We start from the raw sequence: 25227 nt of genomic DNA on the forward strand, positions 1-25227 counted from the left end.
CTGCTTGGTTTAAATTGCAATTACGTTTCACTGTCTCTCATGAAGCACACTTAAACCCTACTCATTGAAAATTAAGACTGCATTTGGCAGCCTGCTGGCGGAGTTTGATTGGATGTGGTGTCACAAAAGCAGGTTGATTGAGAGTGGTTTGTCGCAAACTTTGGGCATGAAAATGCATCCAGAAAAAATCAGTGCGCAGAACGCAAATGCAGCTGATACAACGTTTCCATTGGCTAACTTGTAGAAATGTGTGGTGGCTCCTTTGGAGGAGAATTTAAAATGTGTTTAACTTGAGTGCACCTTATTAAGAAGCAAGTTACTAGTCTGTTAACCTAACTCCCACTGTTAGCTCGAAAATGCTATGCTTGTCGAATGGTTGTTGTGGAAACTCGGGGACAGAGGTAATGCGCTGTACTTTTGTATAAATGTATATATTTTTTCTAAGCCTTCACCTCAGAGTCGCTCCTTGACGGTAGTTTTCAAAGTGTGACAACAAGCATACATTCCAATGAGTTCAGTGCTGGGGATCCACAATCATATGCATGTACTTTTTCAAAATCCCTATTTGCCCCCCACTTCACTACTTCCTGTTTACAAAGTGCTTCCAGTTCAGCCTCTAGTGCTTTTCCTTTCAGTTGGGATCTGTATAGGAGCCTGAGGTTGCCTGTTTTGATGATTTGCCACACATCATGCCTTCATTCTTTCATTCTTTCAAGAGTTGTCTTGGAGAGGTAAAGTCTTATCCGCGTAGGGAACTTATGGCCGTAAGTTATAGCGCAATAGGGCTGCTTTCTTTAGGTGCTGCTGTGTGAATAAGGGCTTTCATGTTCCCAGCGGATTTGATCACTTAGACCTTAAGTGTTTGTTTTAATCGCGCATAATTACTCTGGTGTTCTGGCACTCTGCCCTTCTGACATCGCTGCACAGGGGGGGCCTAACGAGGCCAGATGCTATCTTTCCCACGCGGCGCACAGTTTGGGAACCACAGGGTTATGGAGTGGTGAGTTCTTCAGCATGGGCCTTATGCTGAAGGACAATTTCGAAAGCCACTGAACCAGGATTAGTAATTAAATCTTTTAGGAAGTACTATTTTTAATTTTGTATTGATATTGTATAACATGCATTTTATCTAGAACTTGATGGTATTCTAGTTATGTCATGACAAACCAAATGTATATACGGGCGAAAAATTTGTTAGACAACAATCATACATGAAATAGTTCCTTTGCCATTTTTATTATGTAACTGTATAGTTTTATTAGTCTAGTCTTTGTGATAATGTACTTTTATGGCCATATTGTGGCTGAATAAAGTTTGATTGATTGGTTCTTTCTGCAAATTTCCTAACTATCATAATGATAGTGCTTTTTTCCATTCTTTATTTGCAATACGTCTCCAAATGTTTGATTCTTTAAAATTACTCTCAGCTGTTTCACAGGTTTCCTTTTTGCTAAGATTGAATGATCTTGCTTTTAGGACAGATGATTGATCTGCAGATTGTTAGGGTAGATATGCAATATAATGTATCTCGTAACAATTTCACCCAGTTACTACACCAGTTGGCATAAGTCTGAGAAAAGTGAGCAATTATAACATTTTTTTGACTTAATTGTTTATTAAAATGGACATTCCACTATTTGATCTTAGATTTGTTGAGTTAAAAGTCCATCTAAGTACCAATCGTGAGTCCCCCAGGTACTCTAGTTAAAGCATTTTGTTGTGGATTCTGATCGCTTTCCTTTCTTTTGTACTGTATGATAGTCCATTCACAGAGAAAAAGAAACCATGTATGAAAGAGTCAAATCAATAGAGCTTTTTGACCGCTGAAGAACACGTGAACTTGCCGATTGATCTGAGGGGAATCTCCCATTTAGAACATGGAGATCAAGAGCAAGAAAGCCCTTCCACATATAATAACTTTTAGGCTTGGTATTATCCTACTAGTTGGCTGTAATTGAATCAGGAATGTCTAGACCAAGTCCAAAGAATCATCTTCTTGAGATGGCAGAGGTCGAAAACTCTCCTAAGATGGTATGGCTGGAAGCAAAAGTACCTCTGTGTACGATAGGCCTGAATGTGGCTGAATACAGACTTTCAAATTAACGGAGGTGCACACATTTTCCTCTATCTCCCAGTATCTCTGCTGCCCTTCACCTCTAAAATACAATTTTATTCTCTGGCTACTGGTGGGAATTTTTTTACCTTAAATTCTTTGTACGAAGATTTAGATTAATCTGCAACATGCATGGATTTACAGTGAGATGTTAAAGTGGACCATAGATATTATTGGCCTCAATTTAAAATAGCTCATGTTCAGTTGTCATGTTTTTTGTTTGTCTCATATTTTTGGTCTTTGTACAGGAGCCAAGCTGTACCAGTCATCATCAATTGAATGCATGTCTTGCTTAAATTTCCATATGAATGTTTATCTTTGTATATTCCTAGGAGAGTGAAATACTTAGCAAGCACCTGGTAATAAGAATATCCTGACCGAATTATATTATCTCGCTTTAGAGATTGTGCTGAAGGTTGTGCAGCAGAGGCTCCATTGTGTGTAAGTCATGGAAAGAACTGGAATTACTTATCATAAAATGTGCAATCCCGATTGGCTTCCTTCATGGGAATGGTGTGGAGGTGTAACATTTTCAACAAGATGACTAATGAATTGTATAGTTAGTTAGGAGATTCTTTCCTTGCTCCCTTTAGAGACTTTGTCCTATATTCTCCCCGAAAGAGTTATACTTCTGAGAAAATACCCATTTTCTTGACTGACTTTATTTGATTCTGCCTTTAGAGGCTTTTCATGTAGACACCTTCTGCCTGACTTACCCCAACTTTCCCTTGTTTAGCTAGATAGGCAACTTCCCCTTATTGGAACTTGAGTCTGATTTGATTTACCTTATTACAACTTTAAAATAGTTTGTTTTTGCATTTGTGTGATTGAATTGATTTTTATTGACTAATGCATTCATGTACTGATCATGGATTTTGATTTATGGCTAATTTGAATTTGGAACGTTGCTAATCTGCGAATAAACCTTCATGATTTCCTAAGCTACCACTCTCAGATATTCTCGTGGCCAAATGTGCTCCACGTTATTTAAGTGTCTTGACTGGCTCTATCAAGCCTCAGTCGGGAATGAGAAGGCCCAATCACTTGAGTTCAGCCTGTACTTGGGTTTGCACCAGAAATGTTCATGTCCTGTGTCCCAGTGTGTGGGATGATCTTTAGTTTCGCATACCAACTATACTGCTGTGGTGTGCGAAAATAATATAATTTGCTTTCATGTAATTATGAAACATTTCAGAAAAATGTGGTGTACTATAATAATCCTAGTGTCCTCCCACATCCAATACCAAAATCCAATTTGAAGCAGCAACTAATAACCCCGGAAACAGAACCCTGGTAGGACAAAGCAGGGTTAATCTGTAACCCAACAGTAGATACACAAGAATTGTCTTGCCATCCTCTTCCCATCTTACTAAGTGAGGCCTTAAAGTTATATGTAAACCCAGCAGACATGTCAAACAATATTTGACAGTATAATGTCAACAAACTAGCATCAGCAAAGCCAGTTGTGTCTTGCCTACACGAGAGGTATTGACTGTTAACTTTGTCTTAGCCAGCATGAGAAAGTATATATAAAAAAAAAGCAGCACTATGACATACTCCGCATTAGCTGCCACATAGCTCTACTGTAAAAGATGGTTAAAAAACAATGACAAAGCTAACAGCTTTTGCGCAAGTGAGACTAATTGGCTATGCAATTATTTTTTCGGGGGGGGGGGGTAGGGGGGAGAAGCAATAATCCTGGAGAGGAACAGGACAAGCAACAAACGACTGGGCAAGCAACAAACGACTGGGCAAGCAACAAACGACTGGGCAAGCAACTACATGTAGCAGGACAGAGGCAATGACCTGCAAACACAGGCACTGCTGCAACTAAAAGAAAACAAAAGTACTTCCGGAGTCTGACGAGTGGTGGAGAGAGACACGCTGGGCAAAGAAGCAGTGCTTTGGCCACGTTCCAGGGACAAACACAAGAAGAAGGGAATCTGGTACACACTCACTAAAGAAAAGCACTGAAATAAGTGACAATGAAGCCAACCAGTTGTAAGCAATGGTCCGGAATGGAGTTCCCTGTAACTAAACAAAATGTCTTGAAAGCGACAGCCCAAGCGTGGTTTCAGGCAAGACCTAAAAAGGAAGCTCACAGCTCCACCCTGTATATTCTGTGAGGTTCAGAGGAGTCATCTCTGCCCATTCAGGCCAGTCACTGGTTTGTTACTGCAAATCGATTCACACCTATTCAATGCTAATATCTGGCTGAGAGAAGTTTGAAAGCAAATGCAAGTAAGCCTCCAGGAAGGAAAAATGTAACACTTTTTAAAAGTTACTTTACTGCAAGATTTATTATAAATCTGATCACTATTGAATTAGATTTTTAGTAAGTAAACTGCCTAAATAGTGTACTGATATAACACCTTGGGGCTGAAACTGTGCTGCTATTTTCTGAAAAGGGCATCATTTCAGCACCTTATAACAATAATTTATTCATAGCTACTCCATATTTTTTTGGAGCCCAAGTACTCTTTTCACTTGCAACAAGACATTATGGCCATTTGAAGTGACATTATGAGGCAGCGCCCCGACCACTGTAGCAATAAGGGCATGGAAGAGCAATTAAATTGGTGCTAAGCAACTGATAGTGGTCAATAAATAGAATTACACGGGGTTATTAACCTTTTAAAAATATTAATACTTGCAAACAAAAAAAAGAAAATCAAGACCACCCAACCATATACTAACGGACTCTGAGGCACGCAATTAAGAATACCACCAGAGCCCCACTGTTACCAGCGCACATCATCATTGGAGAGCTGTGGTACTGTACTAGCTTGAACAATGGAAGAAGGTACGTCCCCTTTCCCCAGACTGGCTCTTCTTTTACTAAAAATGCCCTTTCCTACTAATAAATATGTGGGCGTTATTTGGGAGGAAATTCTAGAAGGACAGAAAGATGCCTACTTATGTATACTACAATAGGTAAGGGCCTCTGGGATCTAAGAAAAACATTGGGGTCGGATAAAGTGGTGAGGCCAGAAGGGTAAAATAGGGAAGCCAATTTGTTTTTGAGCTGTCAGGACTGCAACCTACCAAGTGCTTCATCTCTCACCCACATTTGTGCAGAGTCTCGGTCTGGCTGTGACCAGAGCCATGACCTCACTGGTGTTTATCAGCCTTCAAGAGTGTGAGAAATGCTTGAGAGACCGATTCCAGCTCAGAATCTTGGCCCTCTTCGACCTTACAGGAGTAGGTGCAATCTGGGCCATTTAAAAATTGTGTACTTTCTGCTGAGATGGACAACCTTGATTGCTCTCAGTTTCTCTCTTCACTTGGGAAGCATATTTGTACAGTTGTATGAAGTATCTCTGCCTTTCAAGTCATGATTACAGCTAAAATCACCAACTTCCATTTTTGCCCATCCCATCCTTTTAGTCATTTGACTGCATTGCTGCCTTGTGCATGTAGATTAGTGGGCCTACTCGGATTATCCCTTATTTGGTGTACATGCACAGAGAACCCTGCTGTCCCTCCAGCTAGGTTGGTGCTGTATAGCTGCCCAGATGTTTTTGCCTCTCTGCGCACACCCCTATGTCCCCCTCCCCTAATCTGAACTACCTATAACTAGCGGTGGGCAGAGAACTCATCTCTGCCAGCAGAGCGGAGCGAAGTAAGCCAGCTACCCCTGCTCCCTGGCCCGGTCCCTTCTTCTGAACGCTCGAGCCCCGGGCATGGTCCCAACTTCCAAGCCCTTGCCAGGCTGGCGATAGCTTCCCCGGGCCCCAATTGACCCCCAGACCCTCCGCAGGCTTGCAGGTCTGGGGGCTCCTGCAACCCGGGGCCCGCCAGATGGAGCTCAAGCCCCGGGCCCAGCTTCCAAGCCCTAGCCAGGCTGGGGAGAGCCTCCCCAGGCCCAGGTGGACCCCGTCCCCAATGCCCAGATCTTCGGTTGGCTTGCAGGATGGGGGGGGGCTCCCATACCCCGGAGCCTGCCGGACGGCGCTCAAGCCCCGGTTCCAGCTTCTGAACCCTAGCCAGGCCACGGAGAGCCTCCCCGGGCCCCAGTGGACTCAAGTCCCCAGCACCCAACACTCGACTTGATGGGGGGCTACCACACCCCGGGGCCCACTGGACGGAGCTCGAGCCCCGGACCGATCCCAGATTCCGAACCCTAGCCATACCAGGGAGAGCCTTTCTGGGCCCCGGTGGACCCCTGTCCCCAGACCCTCAGCTGACTTGCTGGACGGGGGGCTACCACACCCCAGGGCCCGACAGACGGAGCTCAAAGCCCCGGGCTCAGTCCCAGCTTCCGAGCCCTAGCCAGGCTGGGGAGAGCCTCCCCAGGCCCCGGTGGACCCCCCGTCCCCAGCACCCAGACCCTCAACTGGCTTGCAGGACGAGGGACTCATGCACCCCGGGGCCTGCCAGACGGAGCTCGAGCCCTGGGCCCGGTCCCAGCTTCCGAACCCTAGCCAGGCCGGGAAGAGCCTCCACGGTGTAACTACATCCCCGCCCCCAGCGCCCAGACCCTTGGCTGGAAAGAAGGAAAGTTAAGTCCAGGTCACGTCCTCTCCGCCCAGGGAGCCCAGTTTTCTTGACTAATATGCCCCCACCGAGGCGAGGCCGTCCGAGGTAGAACACCAGCCCCACACCCCTGGGAAGGGGACACGGAGAGAAGCAACCACCGCAGCTGGTGCGACCCACAGAAGGGCCCAGCTCGTGTCCAGAGTTGCCGCCAACCCGGAGGGAGGTGCCTCGTTTATCCACGGCGCGCACCCAGCCCGACCAACCCAGCCCCTAGAGCCAATCCTTACTCCGAAGTTATGGATCTGACTTGCCGACTTCCCTAACCTACATTGTTCCAACATGCCAGAGGCTGTTCACCTTGGAGACCTGCTGCGGATATGGGTACGGCCTGGCCTGAGATTTACACCATCTCCCCGGATTGTAAAAAGGACCAGCAAGAGCTCACCGGACGCTGTCAAAACAGCAACGCTTTCCAAGGCTCTGGCCCCTCTCTCGGGGAGAACCCATTCCACAGCTCCCTGCCCTACACAAAGAAAAGAAGCTCCCGCCGGCTTCTCTGGGATCGTTTGCGTTACCGCACTGGACACCGCGAGGGCGCCCGTCTCCGCAACTCAGGGTTTGGGGATCTGAACCTGACCCCCTTTAGATTGGCTGAGGGCAATGGAGGCCATCGCCCGTCCCTTCCGAACGGCACTCGCCCATCTCTTAGGACCGACTGACCCATGTTCAACTGCTGTTCACATGGAACCCTTCTCCACTTCGGCCTTCAAAGTTCTTGTTTGAATATTTACTACTACCACCAAGATCTGTGGGTTGCCACGTCTGATCTGAGGTCGTAGTCGGCAAAAACACAGAAGGGGCGGGAGAGCCGCCAGGAAAGGCCAGGCCCCTGCCGAAGCAGGGGCCTGGTGTCCCCGCAGCAAGTGTCCTCTTTCCCCGGATCGGATCTGGAGGGGGTTTGCTCCCCCCAGGAAGCCAGCTGTGAAAGTGGGCACCCTAAGCATGTGCACGCGGGCAGCCGGAGGGACATGACAGAGCCACAGGTGACACGCAGCCAGGCACCCTGGGATGGCCCCGTCGCCTACCCCCACCCTCGCCGAGGCAGGGAAACTGGGCTAGGCGCTCCGGTGACGTAACACCGCTGCATGACCCGATAAGGGACCCTGCCACAGGCTATCAGGGGTCTGACCTTGTGGGGGGATGAAGGACAGCGGAGCTCACCTTGCGATGGCCCAACGACGTCCCGGGGAAGCCCCCAGGCGATTGACGATAGAGCGACCCTTAGACGGGCGTAGCCCCGGTAGGATCTCGGGGCAGCAAGGTGCGTTCGAAGTGTCTATGCAAGTCACACTAATTCTTGCAGCTAGTTGCATTCTTCATCGACACGCGAGGCAAGTGATCCACCGCCAAGAGTCACAGGCAACTTTTCAAAAATGCCCACCTGCGGGTGCAGGGGAGGCGGGAGGAAGGAGACGTAGTCAGACCACCGCCCTGCGGTGAGACGGTCTGGGCGCCCCGTTCAAGGCTTCCCCTCTGGGAGTCAGACTGCACCCTTGGGAGGAAAAACAAAAGTTACCAGGCGCTCGGCCCAGGAGTCTCCCCCCCACCCGCAGGCAGGGAAGGGGGCTCCCTGAGGAACCGGAGCAGGCAGCAGCCCAACTGCCACCAGTCCCCTCCCAGGGTAACCGGGAGGGCCCGCGCCAGTCTTTAAACCCCTCGGCCTGGCTGCACGGGACCGGGTCAAACCGGGTACCTGGCAACGAGGGAGGGTCGCCCCACCTGCACGTCAGCCATGTGTTGCCAGGCAGTCCTGAACAGTGCCGGTGGGTTGGTGGGAAGCCCACCCCACCCTTGCCCAGGTTGGAGGCACTGGAAGGGGAGAGACAGGTGGCTACCCATCCCACATGCCTCCCACCAAGTGCAGCCGGGGGTCCCCTCCCAGGCCCTTGTCTCCTTCTCTTCCAGGCCACCCTGCTGCACGAGAATGGCCACAACTACTTTGCCTAAAGCCCGGACAGGCCAGGACTCAGGCACGTGAGGGCCCAGGGCAGCAGGGCCTTTTTAGGATTGGTGGGGTGATCCCAGCCCGGGGAGGTAGTGCCATTCAGTCCCTCCCCCCCCCCCACCACAGGGTTCGTGCCGGGTAAGCATGGGTTCTGTCTCAGGAGGGCCCACTGCTGTGACCCTTGCAGAGAAAGAGACAGGAGTGGGGGCCGCCCCCATCCACTGTCCCTCAGTCGGTTGGGTCCCCCCCTGGCGGACGAAGACCCGCAGAGGCCCGGTCCTCACCCAAGCGCCCCATGCGGTCACGGACCGCTCCACCGGCCGGGTGCGCCAGGACAGGGCCGGGCCCTGTGCCTACGGTTTGCTTGCAGAAGGCGGCCGAGGGCTTCAGCCTGGTGCAGTCGGTCGCTCAGGCCGCTCTGCCGTTAATGATCCTTCCACAGGTTCACCTACGGAAACCTTCATATGACTTATTCCCTCTAGATAGACAAGTTTGATCGTTTTCTCGGCGAAGGGTAGACACATGCTGATCCGTTCAGTGTAGAGTGCGTGCAGCCCCGGACATCTAAGGGCATGACAGACCTGTTACTGCTCAATCTCCTGTGGCTGAACGCCACTTGTCCCTCTAAGAAGTTGGACGCCGACAGGTGGGGTTCGCATAACTAGTTCACATGGAGGAATCTTGTTCATTATCGGAATTAATCAGACAAATCGCTCCACCAACTAAGAACAGCCATGCACCACCACCCACAGAATCGAAAAAGAGCTATCAATCTGTCAATCATTTCGGTGTCCGGCGAGGTTTCCGTGTGGAGTCAAATTAAGCCACAGGCTCCACTCCTGGGTGTGCCCTTCCTCCAATTCCTTTAGGTTTCAGCTTTGCAACCATACGTCCCCCAGAACCCAAAGACTTTGGTTTCCCGGAAGCTGCTCGGCGGGTCAGGAGAATAACGCAGCCTGATCGCTAGTCGGCATCGTTTATGGTCGGAACTAAGACGGTGTCTGATCGCCTTCAAACCTCTGACTTTTGTTCTTGATTAATGAAAACATTCTTGACAAATGTTTTGCTTTGGTTCATCTTGCACCGGTCCAAGAATTTAATCTCTAGCGGCACAATACGAATGCCCCCGGCCGTTCCTCTTAATCATGGCCCCAGTTCCGAAAACCAACAAAATAGAAGCGTAGTCCTATTCCTTTATTCCTAGCTGAAGTATTCAGGCGACCGGCCTGCTTTGACCACTCTAATTTTTTCAAAGTAAATGCTTCGGACCCACAGGACACTCAGTCAAGAGCATCAAGGGGGCGCCAAGAGGCAGGGGCTGGGACAGGCGGTAGCTCTTCTCACGGCATACCGCCAGCTCGATCCCAAACTCCAACTACGAGCTTTTTAACTGCAGCAACTTTGATGTATACACACTATTGGAGCTGGAATTACCGCGGCTGCTGGCACCAGACTTGACCTCCAATAGATCCTCGGTAAAGGATTTAAAGTATACTCATTCCAATTACGGGGCCTCAAAAGAGTCCTGTATTGTTATTTTTCGTCACTACCTCCCCAAGTCAGGAGTGGATAATTTGTTCATCTGCTGCCTACCTTAGATGTGGTAGCTGTTGCTCAGGCTCCCTCCCAGGAATCGGACCCTGATACCCCGTGGTCACCATGGTAGGCACAGAAAGTACCATATAAAGTTGATAGGGCAAACACCTGAATATATCGTCGTAGTCACGGGGATGTGCGATCGGCCCAATGTTATCTACAGTAACCAAAGTGGCCAGGCGAACGCGCATTGTTCTTGGTCTGAGAAATGCACACATCCCAGGAGGTCAGCGCTTGTCGGCATGTATTAGCTCTAGAATTACCACAGTAATCCAAGTAACAGATGGAGCGATCAAAGGAACCATAACTGAGCCGTTCGCAGATTCACTGTACCAGCTTTGTGTACTTACACTTGCATGGCTTAATCTTTGAGACAAGCATATGCTACTGGCAGGATCAACCAGGTACCGCACCTGCTGACAGGGTGGGTTTGGGAGCCGTGTGCCCATCTCCCCAACCGGCAACCTTTGCATACCCCTCCCTTTTGGGAGCCTGCTAGGGGAAGGAGCCCACATGCCTGGGCGGGAGTGACGGCAGGAGGAGTGGAGATGTGCGGTCGCATGGGCACCGGCAGGCCCAGACATCTCCCTAGGAAGGGAGAGGCAGGACAGGCGCAGCCTGAGTGAGACGCAGAGGTGCCGGAGCCTGGCAGCGGCGGCACCCCTTTGAACAGTCGTTCTGAGCTGCTGTGGAATAGTGCTGGGCGGAGAGGGGCGACTGCATGGCGCACAGTGCCTCCGGACCTGCCGGGCAGCAGCATCCGAGGGCCTAGCGCCACCCGACCCCTCTGCTCGGACCACTGGGGGGCACGAGCTGCAGGGGCCGCTCGGCCTTCGCTCTGCTGGGTAGGGTATACATCCTCCCGCCAGCTGGGGGGCCCTTCGAGTCGGACATCCATGCAGGGTGGAAGCTCCTTAGTTGAAACAACAACAGAGGTTGGCCGAGCGGTCCTTCCCTAAACAGACCCAGAGTGCACAATTGTTAGGAGTACGTCCGGGGCCTCGCCTGGCAGGCCACCCTGCGCTGGGAGATGCCGGCTTCAAGTTCCTGCCTGCTTCTGGAGTAAGCAGGCTCAGAGGAAAGGCCCATAGGGAAGGCGCTGAGAGGCAGGCGTGGACTGGGCCCCTGGGGGCCCTGGCGGTAAGGCCCGGGTTCTGTCTTTCCCAGTCTCAGAAACACTGAGACCTCACAGAAGGCTGACTGAGCAGGCTTGAAGGAAAGGACCATTGGGAAGGGGCTGAGAGGCAGGTGCTTACACGGGCCCCTAGGGGCCCCGGCGGGTAGGCCCGGGTTCTGCCTTCCCCGTCTCAGAATCACTGAACCTCAGAGGTCGGACTGACTCTCACCCTAGTAAACCGGAGGAAAATTACTCTCCTTTCTTGTAATCAGTGCACACAAGGTGACAAAGGGGACCCAAGGCGCGAATGTGCCCGACCTCCTGGACCTCGCTTAGAACAGGGAGGCAAATGAGCCCTCATCTGGACTTCCATCTGGTTGCCCCATAGGAAAGCATTATGTGCGACCAGATGGCCGAGGGGATAGGTGCAACCAGATGGCCAGGCTCGAAAGGGAGGCCATCTGGTCGCTTTGTGCCCCAACGAAAGAGTGAGTGGGCGCTGGGGGCATGGGGGGGGGGCTGGAGGCCTGGGTCCCCAGCTGGTATTAGAAACAAAGGTCCTTAAAGAACATAGTTAAGTAGCGATAAATATAGACCAGAATCAGTGCTATATTCAAGATGTCCAGCCGGACAATAATTTAATGCAACAATTATACAGAAAAATTCAAAAGCACAGTAATGGAGTGGGACACAGTCCTGGGTCCTAGAGAAACAAAAAACAATTACAGTGGACAAAAACATTCCAGGCAAAACAAAACGTAGCTTACGGCCAATATCACTGATGTGGGCAAGCTTTCAATTTAACAGCTTCTGCACTGGTTTTAACCCTTTGGCTTAAAATGCAGACTGTCTAAAACAAGTCAACGGCGTTTCGATCCTTTTAAAAATAATGCTAGGATCGTCATCAGGACGGGTGTAATACAAGCCTGAAACAATGTACTGCCTGCACAACAAGGGGAAAATTGGGAGAAAGGCAGAAAACAAGGTAATATTAGAAGACATAATTGAAGGAAAATCATATATCATGATTTAAGATTTGAAGAGAGGAATCATCCACCTGTTGGCAACTACTGTACATGCTATATGAAAAATGCAATGACGACGAAAAAATTGGTTACAGTTGTGTCTTTGTTTAAGTGCTAAACAGATTTTAGGTGACTTTCTAAGCTCATAAGAATGGAAAATGCCAGATGTTTTCAGGTGTACATAATGTGAGAGAGAATGTGAAAAATGGCATGCAGCAATCGCCAAATTCGAAATTGCGGCAAATGGATTTGAGACTGGAAGAATTGAATGAAGGTGCGGCGTGATGAAAGACATGCTCGTAGTGGCGAAAGACGGATAAACAGTGGTGTGCTCCGATGGCTACCCACTGGCTGCAGATGCATAGTGGGAAGAACGTAAAGGAAATAGCGGGCATGCTCCAACTGAGTGAAGCTCAGCTAGTGAATACATGATATATCAAGTACTCAAGGGGGATAGCAAACTGACCTCTTGGGGTTTTGAATGTGGAGACAGAAGAGCCCGAAGTGTACGGGCTCGATCGAAATGCTTGATGGCGTGGAGCTTGGGTAAATACCCATGCGTGAGGGCTCGGTGGGAGGCAGGGAACCAGCTGCAAGGAGCGGTCCTGGAGGGGAAACACCGCAGAGGCCACGCAGCGAGTCTCGAAAAAGTTTAAAAGACAAGTGCAAGACATAGCGACTATACAAACAACATTGCTTTGCAAAGAGAGAGTGAACACTTATGTTAATTTGTATAGCGCACTAATCACCCGAGAGCGTGCAGAGTGCAGTGGGCGGAGCGCGTGTTTGGTGCTCGGAGGGGAGCGCGGCATCTGAGCGGCACCCGCACGGAGACGAGAGCTGACGAGCGCTGCGGTACCGCGGCACCTACGGAATAGCGGCACTTGCGGAGCGGCTGAACCACCAGCTCACCCAGACCGGAATCAGTTGTACCGCCACACCGCTGCTGCGGCTCCAAGTGGCTCTAGGTGAGAGCGGCAAGGGAAGCCACCCCTCCCCCCATCGCACCACACTGCCTCGCCTCACCCCCCAGCACTGCCTTGCCTCACTTCGCCCCGCCACACAAGCAGTAACCCCCCCTCGGCCAGCGCAGCCCGCCCCCCCCCCCAGACCGCAGAGAAAGGTTAACGAAGGAGGAGGCGGAGGCGGGTGGGTGATTATCGAGCAGCGAGACGGGGCTGTACCAAGGAATTCCATCAACAGCTTTGCTCCCGCTCCAATCAATTACCTCAAGAAACCATTTTAAACATTCAACATTAACCATTCCACCACTGCCAGGTCGGATCTTTTAGTTGGGGATAAATGGTGATTACTGCGGCATCTCTTGAACGAGTTCCCCCAGCTGCCATCACCGGACATTTATACAGAACGGACGGCAGCTGTTTGCTCTCCTACGCCTGCCTTTCCACACCTTCCTACACTGGACAGGATACTGGATAAGATTGGCATACTTTGTAACTTGCACTTACACTTCTAAAACTTAAGACGCCGCATTAAAGACTAGACATCTATTGTGCAGAGCAATTATGTGGACAAGGAACGCAGGCCTTATACAATCTCAGCCCAACTATCGCCCTTACATGTCCGCACAACGCCAAAAAGCCAGGATGTTATACCCTGTGGGCAAAGATAACACAAGACGACACGTCCCTACAGGATAGGACCTTACACAAGGGGAAACAATCGGGAGAAGAAATGACAAACGCCTCCCCAGCTTTTGGGTCAATTCTCAGGACGGAGGTTAAAATCACAAACACAACTACAAAGGAGGTCACAGGAATAACAGGAAGCCTGTGCAATCACGATGACATGGACAACAGAGACTGTCACGAAAACGGAAAAAACAGCATCAGTACGTGCAGCAGCAGCAGCACTACAGGCAACTACGACATCAGGAAATACTTATCACAACACCCAAAACAAGGTAATTTTATTGCCCACAGAAAATCAATTGATACATCTCCTGATGCTTGCAGGCCGAATACTGATCGCTCCATTACGAACAAACCATCAGGCACTGTTAAATATGAAACCTTGAGCCAAAAGCCCTCATCGACTGTTCCTCTGTCACCAAAAGTTTTGATTGTGAAGGGCAATAAAATGCAACCCGAATATCATCTAATAGATCACAATCTGACCAGACCTAACGACTTAGGAACTAATACACCGGCGCCAATAAATTTGTCCAACAACTCCTTAGAACTACAACCTATTATTGCTTCAGAGGGAAGTGAAATAAATAGGGAATCCCACACCCTAATAGAAAACACTGCGAACCTCAAGGTCATTTGCACACCTCTGAAATCTCAGTTGTGCTCCCTGAACGCTCCGCACGTGTCGACTAAATTGGGGGACGATGATGATGACGTGGTCCCCCCACGACACGAAAATCTTGCTTCAGATTTGGAGACAAGTTTGGCAGACTCAAAAGAACAGCTGCCGCCCTGGGAATCTAGCTTGGTCCCACAAAGAATAGAAAACTACCTTCAACTAATTAATGGGTCCTTGATATCAATAGGAAATGCCGCATTAATGCACGCAGACAAACTTGACATTCAAATAAACATTCTGCAGTCCGTAGCAAGCCTGATTTCCGTAGTGGATTAAAAAATGGAACATCTAAACTCCTTAATACGTAGAGCGCAGGCAGACACAGAGATAATGATGAAACCGAACAATTGCGGGTGCTCCCCGTTACTGCAGTCTCTGGAAAAACTCCCGGAAATAATGAGCACATTGGTCATGGATCTCAAGCATGAGGCAACTAGAAGTAAGAATAATTCAACACGTTCCTAGCTTCAAAATCCAATGCAGAGCCTAAGCGTAAAGAACATACATAACGGGACAAAAGCCACATACTCACCCTCAAGGCCAAGTGGAGATCCAACAAACAAAACAACGCTAGGGGACAGGCAGCCCACCTTGGACCCAAACCAATATTCAAAGGCCAACCAGGACAGCCCAGTGAGAACCCAGGAAACTTCCGGTAATAACATCAATGAACCAAAAAGCCCATCGAACCCCAACTTTCCGGTTCCAAACTTAAACCTACACTCACTATCACAATCTCAAACAACTAACAATAGTCCTGGAAAACTGGACGATTTAATTCCATCTCCCTCAGAGCGACAATCCTTATCTAGGAAAAATAAGAAAAAACTGAAAAAGTTAAATAAAATAAAAAAAGACAAAAGCTACGCAAAAGGGAAAATTGAGCGTTGGTTTGCGCCAGCAAACAAGGATAATGAAATTACCGGTAGTGGGGATCTGAAGAGTCGGGGTCTGACCTTGGCAGACCAAAATATAGACATACAAAGAAGTGGAACATCCACGATGGTAACATGTCCCAATAGTCTACCATGCGCCTCAAGCGAAAACTTGATCAAAGCTCCGACTGAAGAACCTCCTGCACCAAGTAGTATCTTGAATTATGCACAGGGCCCACAGGTCCACGAGCACGGTCATGACAACACGCACAAATCTGACCCCGTAGACATAAATGCCCTCAAAGACCGCCAAACTGAATCCACATCCAACGTTCAACGGGAGAAAATCACAATTAAAGCAAGCAACAAAGATGGCCTACTTCGCCCGGACCATACCATTACCTCTAGGTTTGATTCACACATTCACATCACAAAAACAAACAGGACCGAGGAAGGACTGGTCCCTGGTGACACCGCCACGTGGAAGCTAAGAGCGCTTCCTGAAACTCCTATGGCTCCCCTCAACTCACGGAATCCCGTTCAGCCATTAGACCCAGACCTCGAAAACCCAAAAGTATTGCTATATCCTGAATACATCTCGCAAGGGAGGTGGGACATCCTCAACAGAGGGAATCTCCTGAAACTCTGCGTAAGCATTCCAGGTCTGGAGAATATAAAATCAACAGACATTGAGAGGGTGGCCTTCTTTGGTCCAGGGCCTAGTGAACAAAATGAAACGACAGAGATAACCTTCTCCAATGTCAATATGGCGAAAGCACTGAAGGGATACAAAACACAACTGGATAATTGGGGAATAAAAATTAAGCCTCCTCTACAGACGAAATACCCTGAGATTTTGAAAGATAAAAACCCTCAACAGGGAGACGTAGACTCGAAGGGACGGAAAAACATGAACATCAATTTTCTAACTCCACCTGCCACCGGATCTATCTTACATGGCTCAATCGGTGGCACACAAGCAATACAGCCGAGTAGCAATTTAACTCAAATCTTCAAACACACAGAAGGAGGTAACCGCTCTTGCTCAATCATGGGGCGGTGTAACAAAGATTGGTCTTGGCTTCCCCAGGCCTTAAATTCTACTTCCTAATAGCAACATCGGTGATTCACTGAACAATCATCGGACAACAACCAAGAATACCTTGGGCCATACCAGGCATTACGAGCTGGTATCTTGCAATAACAGCACCGGTCAAGAGTTGGGTAACCATCTAGCACCAACAAATTCCAGCATTGGCCACACTGAACATAATTCAATCAACATAGTGTCTTGGAAAGTTGCTGGGATACACAAAGTTTTGCAAAGCCCAGGAGCAGTGGGGCTCATGGTTGATGCAGATATAATCTGTGTACAGGAAACATGGGCCACCTCCTCTACACCAATAGGGAACTATGCCGAATATTTTAAACCAGCAATAAAGGTTAACATTTTTGGGAGACCGTCATGGTGCATTTCAATGTACATTAAGCATTCACTGAAAGTAAATTTTTGTAACAATACAGAACACTTCAGACATGTTTCTGGCTGGAATTTTGAAAGGCCTTACAACGATTGATGGCCCGATTCCAATTCTTCTCATCAACGTCTATTACAATCGGCATGGGCCGGACTCAAACGATAAACTGACCCGCTTAATAAATGAGATTGAAACCCTACTAGTACGCTACGCTGGTATGGACTCAATTATCTTGGGCGACTTGAACATCCTGGACATAGCGCAAATAATTGATGAAAAACATCACAACAGAAGCACCAAAAGATGTAATGCCCTTATGAGAGTCCATAACTTGGCAACATCACACAGCATAACTACAAAAAACAATCCAATAGCACCGATACCCCCAACGTTCAACAATCAGACAACAATCGACTACATTTTACTAAGCGAACGCTTATAAAATCACAGGTCAAGCTACAACGTACAACCTCGGACTGAAAGCGACCATGCCGCTCTCATAATAGCGTCCATGAGAGCGAAAATTAGGCATAATCTGCACTGTATTGGAGCCACAAATGGAGATGAGCAACATAGACTCCTTGGAAGAATTAAATGGGGTCCGCTTCTGACTCATAGGTTTGCTGCATGGAAATCCACCTGGAAAGGTTGGCAGACCGGCCGTAACGATCAGGGCAGAATCGGAGAGTGGGGCGCTCTCGCATATGACAGCCTACCAACTTCGAGGGAGCAAAAACCGAAGAGCCTTTGACAATCCTACTTACAAACTGGGATTCCAGCCAGACATTAAGAAATCCTCCAAAGTACTCAACTCCAAACGCAGAGCCTATCGAGAAACCAGATCGATGACTGCAAAAAACGATCTAAAGGAGGCGGCCAAGACTCACGCAAAAGTTGGTTGTCAAGGGAAACGTGAAGCAACAGAGCGAAAATGGTTGAAGATCTTAGAGCTGCTTGCCCCCAGCAAGACCCAAGAATTCTGGCAATATACAAACAAGCTTACCCATGGAACCTGCAATAGAGAACCCCCTTGATGCAAGTACTTGGATAGCCCACGTAAAAACTCTTTATACCAACGACTCAGAGAAAAATTCAAGTAAAAAAACATCCTTTGAAGAACATCCAAATGAAGAAACGACTGAACCCACGTCCCCTCTAGTTAATGTTACACCTGCTGAAAGAAAGGTTTTAAGAGCTATGTTGAAAAAAAATACGCCACAATGTGGCCCCTGGACCAAATGGTCTGCCGGGCTCTCTTCCGTGAGTACATCAACTTTTGGGTAGAGCACCTGGGGCAGCTGTATGCGGAGTGCAGGCTCCTGATGGATGTCCCAGACTCGTGGAGGGGATCTCTAGTACATCCAATCTACAAAAAAGGGCCAAGCGCAGATCCCAAGAACTATCGAATGATTGCTTTATTGGATGTGGAGGGCAAGGCATACGCAAGTTCTCTTCTCATGGAATTAGTAGATTGGGTCACCAAGGAGAACTTGCTTCCCTTCTATCAAACAGGGTTCCGCCCGGGAGGCTCTACCATAGATAACATTATAGCCCTATCATACTTAATACAACAAACAACGGTTTGGGGCAACCAGCCTCTCTTCGCCTGCTTCATGGATTACACAGCAGCCTTTGATGGCGTAGATCGAAATATTTTATGGAAGAAATTAGCTAGCTGGAACATCTGCCCAAAACTTCTACAAGCCATCAGATCACTGTATACTCAAAAGTGGGTAAGAGTCAAACTTTCATGTGAATCAGCCACGAAAAAGATTAGCACAGACCACGGGTTAAAGCAGGGCTGTGTCCTTTCCTCGCTTCTTTTTAGAGTCAGAATCCAATTGATTCAGTACGCAGATGACCTGGTCCTCTTGGATCATACCAAAGTCAGCCTTCAAAAAGGCTTGACAGGATTAGCAGTGTATAACGCCGACAACAAGCTGGTTGCAAATCCTACAAAATCCAAGAAACTGATCTTTGGCCGCTACCCAAAAAAGAAGTTAATAAAATGGAGATTGGGATCGCTACTATTATCAAGCACTCAATCATATAACTACCTTGGAGTTTGGCTCAGCGAAACTGGCCGGCCACAGGTTCATCGACACAAGCTCGAGCAGAAAGCCAAAATGGTTACTTGCGCCATTTGCAAACTCAACGCCACTTTGGAAAGTCCAACCTCTACGGCCATCCAACGAGTTTTGAGAGCAAAAAACTATATTTGCTGGACACGGTGAAGCACATGGCCAACTTCTCCAAATGTATTTACCATGCGCGACAAGCCCTAATGGACAGTCCGACCATGGTACAACTTGACTTTTAACTGGTGGAAGGTCCCATGTAGTACATGCCTACCACACGCACATTATTTTATTCAATTTTAAACACGTTTTTTACAGGGATTGTTCTTTTTTTTGTATTGATTTTTATTAATCACTCAAATAAAGCATTGTCATTGTACTGGAGGGAAACAAGGTAAAAATAGCTGTAGGGGCTGATAATCACTGCAACCTCCGTAAATTAGGGGGAATGGCAAAGGCTCTTACCGTAAAGGCGTTTGACAGTCAAGGTAGACTGGGCTGTGCCTCAGCCATGGGGGGTACGAGGGGGCAGCAGACGGGCCCTCCGACCCGGGGTCCGCTGCCACTCTGGCCATTAATGCACAACACCACAACCCCTCCTTCACGGGATCCCAACCAACTTAAAACTGCCAAACACAAATCCCCCCAAAAAGGGCAGTCACCGCACTACCAATCCGAAAATGCACCTCAGCCTACTACAACAGTAAAAGAAGCACTAAATAAAGCTGAAATACAAAGTTACAATACAGTGTCACTGCCACACATAAGGAGACTGATCAAATGTGTTTGAGGGGACCCTAAAAACTGCCACTCATGGTTTTATTGAATACGTGCCAGCACAGAGTAGTTACGCCACCTTCGAGATATATAAAGGCTTTTGGCTAAAAGGAATCTCAAACCATGCAGTGGTCCGTGCCACATGAACCCACATTAAGACCCTGCTATCAAGTCAAGGTGGGCTAACATCCTCATAAGGCACACGGCATGCATTATATGTTATAGCACTTGATCATCCTGAAAAGTCGCTGAGGCACTTTGAGGCAGGTTGCATGCTACCCTGTATACCACTATAGACTGTTGTCAACATGGAGCTATAATTGCTAACAATTATCATGTAGTAGTAACCTTACCTTTCATATATAGGGCATACTCAATGGCGCTTTTATTTGACCAGGTTCCGTCTTAACACACTGCATTTTTTATTTGCTTTCCCAAAGCAAGTGGGGTGGTGTGAGAGACTACCCCCTTGTGCCTGTAATAACAAAGTTTCACAAAACACTGTCCATCTTGTACTTTTTTGTTCTTTGTACAAAGATCCAAGAAATCAATTTATCAGGCCTGTTTTGTTAACTTTTGGATCTCGCTATTATAAAGAGTGATATGAACATTTACTCTCATTATCAACTCCAGCCATATGTAATGCTGTGCTTAGTTTTATCAGAGTGGCACTTATCATTAGAAATCGATATTGATTAATCATCATGGAATATTTGTTGATCTATATTTATGAGATCAGTGTGCAGACTGGTATCAATTGCACTTGCACTGTTAAAATTTTTCCTTTTACTATATGTGACCTTTTTAAATGTATTGTAAATCAATTATTGGTAATATAATAATGCTTATGGATGCAAACATAATTGTATGGTCTTTTTACATTTGTGTAATATGTAATGCTTATACTTTTATGATTCTGTTTTCTACGAATCGAAATAAAGTTTACTATGATGATGATGAGGTTGATGATGATTTAGTAGTCAAACTGTTTTTAAGTAGTCTGTAAGTTGTTATACAAAGTCACCACAAACTGTCATTCTACCAGTAATGTTAGCTCTCATGAAATATGTCCTGAGGTGGTTACACAATCTGCTGTGTAATTGTTAATGCACTTGATAATCCATGTGATCATATATTGGTCACGCAAGCGCTCACGCTATCACGACGTGAAGTGCATTATAAGCAGTCTACATACAGCAGAAGTGCATGTTATGACTGTTTGAAAATATTCTGAAAACTGTGCCAGGTGAAAGGTTACATAGTTGGACTCCGAGAGCACTGGCAGTCAGGGTGCAGGGTCCCAGCAGAGGTGCCTGAGCTGGGCTAAGATGGAGCCATAGAGCTGGGAGGCACCTGTGGGAGAAGGTGGCAATATGCAGAATGACCTCCCTCTATTGGTTATTAGGGCGGTAGTAAGGTGTCTCGTCCCCTTTAGGAGGTGTGTGCAGCTTAAGTCCACAAGGGGCAACACCGTGCTATATCTTCAGAATAATCAGGGAAGTTTACATACAGTAGATCTAAATGGAACTCATTTACATTACATTTTCACTGAAATTGGCCATGCCTCCAGCTCTCCTGCACCTTCAATAGACATCCCTGCCCCATATATGTGCCACCACTGGGGGTGGGGTCTTCGGTGAGGGAGGCAGTCAGCAATGGGCAGGCTCAAGAACACCCAGGAATAGAACAGGAGTGCTCTACACATACACGGACCCACTGGGAAACAGACACTCCCAAGGCCTCACCGCTCTTCTGTACAGAAATCAGCAAGAGGACACTGGATTCAGCACTGTGCTGGGCCATGAAAGTGACCCTTCTACAGGATTCTTCCAATCACACCAACCCTGGTCAAGAGGTGATTCAGGAAAGCATCGCCCCATACCAGATTGGTTGGAGTGGTGAACCTGGTGCTGCTTTGGATTGATGGAACAACTACCAGATCCAAAACAGAGGCAGTGCTGAATTTGTAAAAGAACAAGGGCAGATGCTGAAAGTGTTGCTGAGAAGCCCGCAGCTGGTGCCATCGAATGTCGGGGTGCTGAATACTCAAGCCGCCTAGCCTTGATTCAACCTCATGCCTCTGATCTACCACCAGGTACTTCCTGCACCGCCAACTCCGCCTACAGATTCATTTTCATCCCAACTCTCTACCTGCCATTAATGTTCCACCTTTCACCTTTTCTGTTATTATATCTATAGCTCTGGGTCAAATCCCATGATGAAAAAGAAGTGCTGATCCCTAAAAAAAAACAAAATTTTGGTGGTGCCAAATCTGTAACCACTGGCTCAAATTAAGCACTTATCGGACCAACCATGTATCTAATGGGCAATTTACCCATAGCGGTTGGAGCCACATGATTCCAGGTTTTGAAGGCAGATGACCGCCCTGCTGCTCCCTGGTGTTTATTGTAACATGCACAGCAGGAGTATACACACTGAAAGAGAGGAGGGAAAGAAGTGAGATGGTGAATTAAACATGGAAAGATCACAGAAAAAAGGAGAAATAGAATTGATGGGAAAAGTGAGGGGAGAACCTATTTGCCATGGCTCCTTTTGGTCCCCCTGTAGAAAGTCCTGAGGCATGAGGAGCACAAGGGCAACATCTTTGCAAGTTCAACACAGATACTGCTGCTGGGTTGCACATAAGGAGACCAGAATTTATCTTTACAGTTCGTGACTTGCAAGCACCCCATTTTCTAATGGGATAAAGTAGACTACAAATCCCAGAATGCCAATAAAACTGTGGTTTGAGTTACTCACGCATGGCACTGGGACCCTTGAGAGTTCTGGGATTGCTGAATAAAGGGAGCCCTGGGGAGAGTGATGTGGGTGAGAGTGACATGCCACAGAAAAGGATACAAGTTCAAAAGAAGGGCAGCTCTTATCGTTCAAGGCTCTCTCACCTTTCCATTTGCTTTAATCTTCAGCTTTTTGCACAGCTGCTGCAGGGAAGCTCGGTTGAGGGAATGTAGATATGAGGCAGAGATCTCCAGGTCTGGGGCCGGTGTCGTGGGGTTCTTGCGACCTCGGGGAGCCATGGATAATGTGTGGGTGACGATACAGGCACTTTCTTCTAAAAGTATTCAAGAACAGAGAAAAATAGTCACAACAGAAAATGATATTTCAACAACAGCATAATAATTAATGGTAAAGAAAAAATAGAACAGCTTTAAAATTAGAAACCAAAAAAGTAAATATATTACGAATGTAATATATATTTCTAAAAAGATTTTTTTTAATAACTAATTCACTGCTTGAGGATAATTTGATGTACATGCCTTTGTCTTCAATGACCAATGCCTTATTCGATTGGTTGTTGTATCCTTTTTTGTGTAAACATAAGTACAATTAAATAATTTAAGAAAATGCTAGTGATTTTTATATAAAACATTTTCAAAAAAAAGAGAGACATGTATTTGTACACAACTTTTCAGCCGGAGAATATCTCAATAAACCATGCTTTGATTGAGACTTGTGACCTTCAGTATCCAAATATCTGCGCAGCAGGCACATTATTCAGCTGGGCCATCGTATTTAAAGAAAGAAAGACCCTCTAAAAGTGCCAAAGTAAGCAAGTCTTGAAGTGTGTGGCCACAGAGGAAAGAGTCACTCTTGAGGTGCAATGGGCAACTGCTAAAGCTTTGCGGTCCCCTTGGGGGTCTGGTGGATGTTCAGGGTTTGGTCTGCGGAATTTTTAAGGGGTTTGCCAATCTCTGTCCTGTCTCTCAGGTGGTGTATCCGCCTTGGGACTTGCAACTGGTTTTGCAGGCTCTCCATATCCTAAATCCCCCCCCCCCGTTTTTGCCATTGTCATCTGTAGGGTTACCTCTTCTGACCTTGAAGGTGTTCTTTCTGGTGGCAGCAACATCAGCTCGCCGATTGGGGGAGCTTGGCTCGTTGTCTTGTCTGTCTCCTTTCTTTCGGGTGTTTGAGGACAATATTGTTCTTATGTTGGACCCTGGCTTTGTGCCCAAGGTAAATTCTTTGCTTCATCGTCAGCAAGAAGTGATGGTGTTTTTTCCATATCGTAAGTCTCCTGAGGAGGTGGCACTACATTCGCCTGATGTGCAGCAGGCAGTTTTGATCTATATGGACCAAGTGAAGGAGTTCCAGGTGTCCTCTGCTTTATTTGTGAATTTTAGTCCCACCTGTTTTCAACTAATACCTTGAGCAGGTGGATCAGATTGGTGATTCTGTTCGCATCTAAGCAGTTTGGTCTGTTGTCTTCTCTTGGCATCCAGGGGAGGTCTACTTGGGGCATGGCCAAGTCTGTTGCTGAGGTCCAGGGTGCGTCTTTACAAGATATCTATCCAGCTGCCACTTGGGCTGTTCCATTCATCTTTGTGATTTATCGGGTAGTCCAGGTTCCGGATTTATTGGGTTCCAGATTTCTGGCTTATGTGTTGTAAACAGTTTTTGCCTATGGATTAAACTCATGTTTGCATATTCTGTGAAGTTGTTCTGGTCTGTTTTTGGCTTGGGTATATCTCACTGGAGAACAGCGACCTCCTAGACCCATCCCAATCTGGATTCTGATCAAACCACAGCACAGGACCCACCCTAATTGCAGCCACTGATATCACAACTCTCCTACAACATGGAGAAACAGCCACCCTGGCCCTCCTCTACCTCTTAGCAAGCAATTTTCAACATCATGTTCGACCACACCCTGATCAAGAGGCTCCATCAGATCGGGATCCAAGAGGATGCCCTCAAATGATCACTTCCTTCGTCACCGGAAGAGCCCAGAGAGTCTGCCTTCCCCTTGGATCTCAAGAACATAATCTGCGGCATCCCTCAAAGGTCATCCCTCAGCCCCACCCTACTAAACACCTACATGACCCCCCTGGTGTCAGCATCTTCAAGACCCATGAGCTTGACATATCATATGCAGACAATGCCCAGCTTATCCTCTCTGTATCTGCAGACCCATCTACCACAAGGGCCAACTTCCACTTGTGCATGACCAGCATCACCCACAGGATGCAAAACTTCCTTAAACTTAAAACTGACAAAATTGAGGTACTAATCTTCACGAACACACCTCTCCGTGGAATGACTCATGGTGCCCTGTGGAACTGGGACCCTCACCCACAACAGACCATGCTTAGAACATCAGCAGCATTCTAGACAGCTAACTCACTATGAAAAATCAGATCGACACAGTATCCTTAGCCTGCTTCCTCACCCTCTGCATGCTCCAGAAGATCTTTAAGTGGCTCCTGTCAGCACCCGATGCACCATTACCCAAGCTGTTATCACTAGCGCCTAACTATGGTAATACTCTACGAAGGAATCAGCACTCCTACTGAAGAGACCAAAGACCATAAAGAAAACATAGGCCAGACACATC

At 47.5% G+C, this 25227-nt stretch overlaps 1 protein-coding gene and 2 pseudogenes across 7 annotated transcripts in view; all 3 read right to left on the reverse strand.

Moving 5' to 3' along the window:
• The window catches only part of LOC144768531 (uncharacterized), a 326174-nt gene that overhangs the window by 280422 nt on the left and 20525 nt on the right, over positions 1 to 25227 (reverse strand). For all 7 annotated transcript variants that reach the window (XM_078652280.1, XM_078652281.1, XM_078652283.1 and 4 more), the window contains one exon: positions 22778 to 22947. In XM_078652280.1, coding sequence (XP_078508406.1) covers positions 22778 to 22912 — 135 coding nt within the window. In that variant the 5' untranslated portion in view covers positions 22913 to 22947. The remainder of the gene's footprint in view (positions 1 to 22777; positions 22948 to 25227) is intronic.
• LOC144771170 (5.8S ribosomal RNA) lies at positions 7868 to 8007 on the reverse strand (annotated as a pseudogene).
• LOC144771353 (18S ribosomal RNA) lies at positions 9023 to 10600 on the reverse strand (annotated as a pseudogene).

Source organism: Lissotriton helveticus, chromosome 7 (genome assembly GCF_964261635.1).
Source record: "Lissotriton helveticus chromosome 7, aLisHel1.1, whole genome shotgun sequence".
NCBI classification, from domain to species: Eukaryota; Metazoa; Chordata; class Amphibia; order Caudata; family Salamandridae; genus Lissotriton; species Lissotriton helveticus.